The sequence below is a fragment of the Phaseolus vulgaris genome, chromosome 8 (genome assembly GCF_051622355.1).
Source record: "Phaseolus vulgaris cultivar YP4 chromosome 8, ASM5162235v1, whole genome shotgun sequence".
Taxonomy (NCBI): Eukaryota; Viridiplantae; Streptophyta; class Magnoliopsida; order Fabales; family Fabaceae; genus Phaseolus; species Phaseolus vulgaris.
In genome coordinates, this window is record NC_143505.1 from 50,178,460 (window position 1) to 50,187,452 (window position 8,993).

An 8,993-nucleotide genomic window follows, 5' to 3' on the forward strand; every position below is an offset into this window, starting at 1 on the left:
CTTGTAATTGAATTGTATTACAGCGCAAGATAGGATTTCTTAGATACTATAAATTGTAAGAGGGTGTTACAACTGATCTTGTAGGATTCAAGATTGTTGTTCTTGTTTCTTCTTTGTACAATTTTGTGTTGTTCTTAGTGAAATCCATTTCGGTGGGATGTGGTAATTGGATGTAGCTCTTCAAAAGAGTAAACCAGTACAAGAATTTTGGTGATCTTTAATTCTGTTATTTCTACATTTTAATCTGCTACATATTAATCTTCCTTTACAATTTAATCAATTGTTTATGTTAAAGAACTTATTATCTTTTTCTCTAATACATTCTGATAAAATTTGAATAAACTGTTTAGTGAGATAATTGGTTTATTTTTCTGACACGTTTATTGATTAAATTTTTTATCAATTTCTTTAATTAACAATCGACTGAATTATAATGTTTTTCAATATAAGCTGAAATTTATGAAAATGTTTTGTGTTAATTCATCCCACTTGAACTTGGCCTCCATCTAATTCAACAATATTCTCCTAGTGACATATGTTGAGCCAATAGACAAATTAATACCCATCAAACAATCTCATGATATGAGAGTCTGTATATTTTGATGATAACAAACATTATAAAGTGTGATGTGGTATAAAACAATTCATTCATGTGCAGTATAAGTTGAGACAAAAACAATAGATAAGTCAAGCAAGACTCAAGATGATACAACAAGAAAAATTATTGTGGACAAACAAATGACACACGTTTTTAATGTCAGAAAAATTTCTCATCATAAAAAGGGCCAGATAAAATAATTGAGAAAGATCACATCAGACGATTCTATTGTTGACGAACTCATTAAAAGCTCACATTAGACAAAACCCCTTGAGATGTAAGAATATTATGTAGCACCTCACGATTATTTATCTTATTAATTCATCAATTACCATAATTATCCTATTATATTATTGGTAATTACTTGATGGACGTAATTACTCTTATCATAAATAATTAGGGTTTCCCCTTAGGTGTATTATAAATAGAGATTACCAGACAACTAAAGAGACACCCTCATATTCTAACATCACACGGCCGAAACTCATTCCCTAAAGGGATTTTCGAGCCTCTCATCTCTTTGTCTCTCTACTCACATAATTTCATTCTAAGCGATACACCTTAAAAGGGAACCCGATCAAGATCATGTCTTCGTCCCTCAGCCATACGATCACGGGTCTACCAGGTATTATTTAATCATTATTCACGTTTCATTATATGATTGAGGAATCCTAATCCAACATGTGGTATCAGAGCATTTATGTTGCTTAATCGATTCTTCTTTCGTTTTCCCTAAATTTGGAAGAAACGAGGATTTTGATTCAACCTATTGATTTTCGATGTTTTTATTTTGATATATTATTGAACCACTTATTTTCGAAAATCAACCTTGATATCATAAAATAAATTTTAATTTTTTCGAGATCCATAAAAAATTTAATATGAATGTTATGTGTTCTTCATAATTTTCGTGAGTATTCCCTTATTTCGAATGAAATTAATTTTGATTCTATGTTCATGAATGTTATGTGTTCTTCATATAATTTTCGTGAGTATTACCTTAATTAGGAATGGATTTAATTTGATTGTGTTTTCCTAAAAAATAAAAAAAAATAAAAATTGATATCTTAGTCTCCAAGTTTTTCCTTATTTAGGATAGTATATTCTTGCCTTATTAATTTCCGGGTATTAATATTATTATTATTATTACTATTTTCGAAAATAGCAGTCGTGTCAAACTTGGAAACATATCAATCTAATTAAAATTTTGAAGACCAAATTTAAAACCAAATCCCTAATATTCCGCTACTCACCTTATCGGCTTTACGAGTAACATATTTACGCGTTTCCTTTTATTTATCGAATTAAATATGGTAAATCTCATGATACCGTAATTATGTTTAAAAAAATAAAATTAAAAATTAAAAAAAATTACTTATTTTGTTAAACTCTTAAAAAAAATAAAAAATATTAAGTTTGACAAATTTAAATTTAAATTTTTGCTTTAAATTTAATAACAGGAGTCTCCCTTCTGTCAAACGATGATGGGTTATGTCTTGTTTTTTGAGTGTAATTAAGCACCTTCACTTACTTGTGAGTACACTTAATTATTAAATATTCACATGACATTTGCCTAAAAACATAATTATTTCTATTTTGTCCAACGATGTTTGATGCACTTGTGTTTTGCAAACTTAATATGTGCATAAGCTTAAATGTTCACTTCTGTTCAAAGATGATGTGTCACATTCTTATTGCACATACCTTACTTATAATTGTTCATTATGCTTAAATAATTGGTAATTAACCAAAGTGAAAGCTGATTGTTTAAGTAGAACCTAATCTAGTCTATTATTTTGATGTTATAATAGATTTTATCACAGCTTCATTATCATAATGGTTCTTACTTATGCCTGCTTTAGATCTAAGTTTCCCTATGCCACTCTAACTTTTTCCTTAGCCTAAGTATCTTAATTCGTCGTCTAACCAGCCCCTAATATGGGAATTGAGATCTTGACTGGTGAAAATCATTCTTCTTGGAAAGATTCCTTGATGTTGACTCTTGCGATGCTGGATTTTGATCATGCACTAATTGAAGTTGCTCCTCTTGCCCTCACTGATAAGAGCACTCCTGAAGGCTTATGAGAAATGGCAAAGGAGTAACAAGATGTGTCTTATGCTTATCAAGAATTCCATCAGCCCAATCATCAGAGGAGGCATTCCTGATTCACCTAACGCTAAGGCTTATCTAGCTTCTGTGGAGGAACAATTTCAAGGAACCTCTAAGGCGCATGCTAGTACTCTTATCTTGAAGTTGGTGACTACAAAATATGACGGGCGCACCGGCATTCGCGAGCACATCCTGATGATGAGCGACATGACCCGTAAACTTAAGGGATTAGCCATGGAGATCAGTGAAGGTTTCCTAGTCCACTTCATTATGACTTCTCTTCCTTCTGCGTTTGAAGCCTTCAAAGTCAACTATAATACTCAGAAGGACAAATGGTCCATGAGTGAGTTGATTACTATGACTGTTCAAAAGAAGAGCGCCTGAAGCTGGAGAAACCAGATGTTGCTTACCTCGTGGCTGCTGAAGAAGCAGAAGGGCAAATTCCATAAAAAGGAATCTAATAAGGTCCCTAAAACTGATTCAAGTGCACCCTCCAGCTCTAACAAATCCACTAGCAAGTCCTACTGCAAGTTCTGCCGCAAGGTACGACATAAGCAGTCTGAGTGCTCAAGCTTTAAGGAGTGGCTGGCTAAGAAAGGTAATCATCTAAATATGATAATTAAGTCCTTTAATTTAAATATTCCAACTAATACTTGGTGGCTTGACTCTCGTTCTATGGTTCATGTGACCAATTCAATCCAGGGATTCCTTACAATCCGGAAGCTGGAAAGAAACCAAAGAACACTTAAGATGGGGAATGGACAAGAACTATTTGTCGAAGCTGTGGGAACCTTAGAATTAGTTATGAAAACTGGAAAATGTATTAAACTTTATGATACCTTATATATTCCCGAGATTACTCGGAATCTTGTATCAGGACCAAAGTTAAACATTGATGGTTTTTATGTTTCCCATGGTCATGGCAAACTTACTATTTCTTTAAATTCTCAATTGTTTGGTACTGGTTTTCTGGATAACGGTCTCTATAATTTAGAACTAGATGATAGCTTCTCCAAATCTTTGTTATCATATAATATTAATGAGAACTTAACAAAGACCAAGAGAAAACGAGACTTAGAAACTTCATCCATGTTGTGGCATCAACGTTTAGGCCACATTTCACGAGATCACTTATCTCGACTTGTAAAGGATGAAGTCTTACCATCTCTCGATGTCACTGATTTTGGAACATGTGTCAAATGCCTCAAAGGCAAAATGACATCCACAACTAAGAAAGGTGCCACTAGGAGTTCAAAATTATTAGAACTTATTCATACTGACATTAGTGGCTCTTACAACATCGTTGGAATAACAGGACATAATTCATTTATCACTTTTATAGATGATTATTCTCGTTACATGTACTTATATCTCATTAAGGAAAAATCTGAATCACTTACAACTTTTAAAGATTATAAAACTGAAGTTGAAAAACAACTTGATCTTCAAATAAAAGTTGTGCGATCAGATAGAGGAGGTGAATACTATGGTAGACATACTGATTTGGGACAAGCCCCTGGTCCATTTTATGAGTTTTGTAAAAGCCAGGGGATTGTGAACCAATACACCATGCCGGTACTCCTCAACAAAACGGTGTTGCTGAAAGGAGAAACAAGACCCTAATGAACATGGTGCGTAGTATGTTAGCCAACTCCAATTTGCCCTTATTCCTCTGGACTGAGGCATTAAAAGCAGCAGTTCATATACTCAATAGAGTTCCTTCCAAATCTGTCCCTAAAACTCCTTATGAACTTTGGACTGGAAGGAAACCGATTCTTAGATATATGAAAGTATGGGGCTGCCTTGCTGAAGCTAAAGTTTATAACCCTTTCTTAAAGAAGCTTGACATGAAAACAGTAACTTGTCACTTCATCGGGTATCCTGATCACTCAAAGGGTTATAGATTTTATTGTCCTTCCCACGTCACCCGCATTGTAGAAACCAATCATGCTCATTTCCTAGAGGATTTCAAGATCAGTGGGAGCAGTGACAATCCTTACCTGGATTTACTAGAAGTACAAGAGGCGGGGGGAAATCTACATCGACTACTAATCTGCCTCTGATCACTCCTCTTGTACCCACTCCACGCGTCACTGCACCACCTACTCCACGCTCAGAACTTGATGCTACTCTGAATCCATCCGAGAATGAAGGCACCCTGAACGACCAACATCAGTACAATGCAGAACCCGCTAATCAGCTCAGGAGGTCATCTAGAACTAAAACTGCTACAAATTTTGATGATTATGTAACCTACCTGAATGAAGCAGAAATGGATGCCGGAAGGTATATTGATCCTACCTCTTACAATGAAGCCATTACTAGTGATCAGTCTTCTGAATGGAATAATGCCATGCTCGATGAGCTTGACTCCATGAAGAAAAACAATTATTGGGATCTAGTAGAATTACCCGACGGAGTAAAACCCATAGGATCTAAATGGGTGTTCAAAACCAAGCTAGATCAAAATGGAAACATTGAACGCTTCAAAACAAGATTGGTTGCAAAAGGGTTCACTCAGAAAGAGTGAATTGATTATCAAGAGACCTTTTCACCTGTCTCTTGAAAAGATTCCTTAAGGATCGTAATGGCCCTCGTAGCTCACTTTGATCTAGAGCTACATCAGATGGACGTCAAGACCACTTTCCTTAATGGCGACTTGTATGAAGACGTGTACATGCAACAACCAGAAGGTTTTAAACTTGAAGGTCAAGTACACTTAGTCTGCAAGCTGAAGAAATCCATTTACGGACTGAAGCAAGCTTCACGGCAGTGGTACATAAAGTTTGATGAAGTCATGAAGAAACAAGGTTTCCTTAAGAATCAAGTGGATCAATGCACCTACCTCAAGATGAGTGGGAGCAACTTTACTATACTTGTCCTTTACGTAGATGACATTCTATTGACAAGTAATAGTATAGACATGTTGCATGAGTCAAAGCGCATACTTTCGCATAATTTTCACATGAAGGATCTCAGAGAGGCCGCTTATGTTATTGGCATCGAAATATACCGAGATAGAGCTAAGGGGATTTTGGGATTATCCCAAAGGGCCTACCTTGACCATGTCTACAAGGACCTATAGAAGGAACAAAAGACTATAAATTGACCTATAGAAGAAGTGACAGTTAAGAAGTGGTGGGTTATTCTGACTCTAATTTTGCAAAATGCAAAGATGACAAGAAATCCACTTCTGGGTATATCTTTATGTTAGCAGGCGGGCCTATCTCATGGAAGAGTCATAAGCAGCAATTAATAACAACCTCAACAATGATGGCAGAATATGTTGCAGTGTACAATGCAACTTGTCATGGAATGTTGTTGCGAAATCTTATCACTGGATTCAAAGTCATTAACTCCATTTCCAGGCCATTGAAGCTTTATTGTGATAACTCAGCTGTCGTTAGTTTTTCGAACAATAACAGTTCGAGTGGCGCTGGATTATATCTTGATACAAAGTACTTGTTCGTACGTGAGCGAGTTGAGGAAAATAAGCTTTGTGTTGAGTATATTAGTACTAAAAATATGCTTGCGGATCCGATGACTAAAGGTCTCCCACCTAAAGTATTCGAAGAACATGTTTCGAAGATGGGATTATCTAAAGACCTTATATAGCATATTTGTACTTACTTATGTTTAATAAAATTTCCTCATTTACCTTGATTTTTGTGTCCTTAAATATGTTTATGCATGCCTAAATATACATAAACACTAACTGTACAAATCAAAGTCTAAAGGGCTTACTTATCAATTGATCCTAAAATTTACTTAAGTTTTAAATTTGTATTGTAGTATGATTAATGAGGGTCTTGAGTTGAATACAGATTCAAAGACTGTATTTCTCTGCTACAATTACAGTTTAGGACTAAAATGAGTATTAAAATCTGGCCAGACTTATCTAATGCTCGTAATAAATAATCCTTTGGCCAAGTAGGAGAATGTAAGAATATTATGTGGCACCTCACGATTATTTATCTTATTAATTCATACCATAATTATCCTATGATATTATTGGTAATTACTTGATGGACGTAATTACTCTTACCATAAATAATTAGGGTTTCCCCTTGGGTGTATTATAAATAGAGATTACCAAACAACTAAAGAGACACCCTCATATTCTAACATCACACGGCCAAAACTCATTCCCTAAAGGGATTTTCGAGCCTCTCATCTCTTTGCCTCTCTACTCACATAATTTCATTCTAAGCGATACACCCTAAAGGGGAACCCGATCAAGATCATGTCTCCGTCCCTCAGCCATACGATCACGGGTCTACCAGGTATTATTTAATCATTATTCACGTTTCATTATATGATTGAGGAATCCTAATCCAACATGAGAAACACAAGGTAAATGCACAAGTTTACAAGTAGCAGACGTACTAAAGATTGCACAAATCAGACGATACAAGCATCTTCAACTTGTCAGGCAAACCACTATGTCACGGAAGTGTCCATATTGAATTTCTTATTTGATATTATTGAATTATATTTTTTAAATAAGATTATTGGATTAAATGATTTTGGAAATAATTTGACTAAACAATATTCCACTGTAAAAGTCTTCGATAAACATGGTTTGAATTATTTATATTAAAGGTTTTTCAAAGTATGACTAATGAGCTATTATCCATGATAAAGTTAATTATGCTTCATTGTTCTAAATTAATATTAGCTTGGAAAGAATTTGAAAGTGGTTTAAATGTGAGATATTTGAGATTAGAAAGCATTGATAATTCACAAACATGATTTATTTTGTAAATTATATTGTTCTCTAATACTTATTTTGTTCCTAGAAAATATCAAAGGGACTTAAAGACACTTTTAGAGATGAAAGGAAAAGTTTTATTTCTTAGTGTTTGATAAACAAAAGATAAACTTGACAAGCAAGATTTGTGTCAATCAAGAGTCAATTAACATCAATAAGATTTAAATAAAGGAATACAGTACGCAAAGTAATCTGATGATTTTAAAAGATAAAATTCGCATTAAAGACACACACCATAAGTTTTCTATTTCAGCACATAATACAAAAGTGAAGATGAACAATGGATATGTAGAAATATTCAAGTGTAGAGATGAGCAATGTTGAACACATAGAGTTCATACATGTGGAGAAAGTATTTGAAATTCAAAAACATGATTAAGACGTAAAGATCTCATTGAAGCCAACATTTTCATATCGAGTGTCTAACACATAAAAGATGATGAACATAACTGGAAAGAGAATATCCAAGAGCAGGATTAATTCAAGCCTCAACATTCGCATAAAGTATTTTTTCAAATGTTTCATAATGTTCAAAGAATGCGTAGACTACATCATAACAAAAATGTTCATATCTAGCATCTAATGCATTCCAGAGAAAGAGCAACATGGGAAATTGAGCTAATATTCAAAGTAATAAAGATTAAAGTAACATTAAAGTTTCAACGTTCATATTTAAGGAAGATAAATAAATTTTTTGAAAAACTTTACACGTAAAGATCAATCAAAACAATAATTTCTATATCAAGCGTCTAACAACTACTAAGAAAATAAGAAACCCTAAATCATCTATTTCAGAAGAAAAGAACATAAAAACAAAATACATATAAGCGATATATGATACATTCAAGGGTGCATAAAAGCTCTTTGCATTTGTGTTTTATAATTGAGCATACATTTTCGTATCAGGTAGAAGAGAGTAACCTATGAGAATTTGGGTTTTGAGTGTAAGCATTATCAGTCTTTCACTCTTGTAAAGTATACCCTGTGAGCTTTCATTGTCCTCTCTGAACTAAAACTTTCTCATTGTATGTAGAGGTCTTTAGTCTCACAGAGAGATTAGGACATTGTATCTAGAGAGGTTATAATATACAGAGAACCTGCAGAGGTAGAGAGTACTGTGTGAACCTGTAGAGGTGTAAAATATTGGTGTACTTGGAAAGGTGGAGAATACTTAGTGAAAGTCTCTTGACTGGATTACTCAAGTGGACTGGATGTAACCCTTGTTAAGGGGTGATCTAGTATCCATTTCTGATCAATTTCTCTCTTTCTTTCTTTCCATCTCTCTATCTCTCTATTATTTGTTAGATTTTGTGTTTGTTTGTTTTTCAGGTTTGCGTTTAGAGTTTGAACTTCATTCAACCTCCACCCCCTTTTTCTAGCCAATTGTACCTTCAATTGATATTAAAGCTAACCTTATAAATTAGTTCTTTATAAGACTTGAGAAAACGACTGATGAACATATATTTATTCACACTCATTAGCCTTATTCATAGATTATTGGACTATAATAACAA

At 34.0% G+C, this 8,993-nt stretch overlaps 1 protein-coding gene across 1 annotated transcript; it reads left to right on the forward strand.

The window, feature by feature from the left end:
* Positions 1 to 2,705: 2,705 nt before the first annotated feature.
* Positions 2,706 to 3,092, forward strand: LOC137825304 (uncharacterized). Its single transcript, XM_068630979.1, has one exon. The coding sequence runs from the start codon at positions 2,706 to 2,708 to the stop codon at positions 3,090 to 3,092; it is 387 nt and encodes a 128-aa protein (XP_068487080.1).
* Positions 3,093 to 8,993: the final 5,901 nt, after the last annotated feature.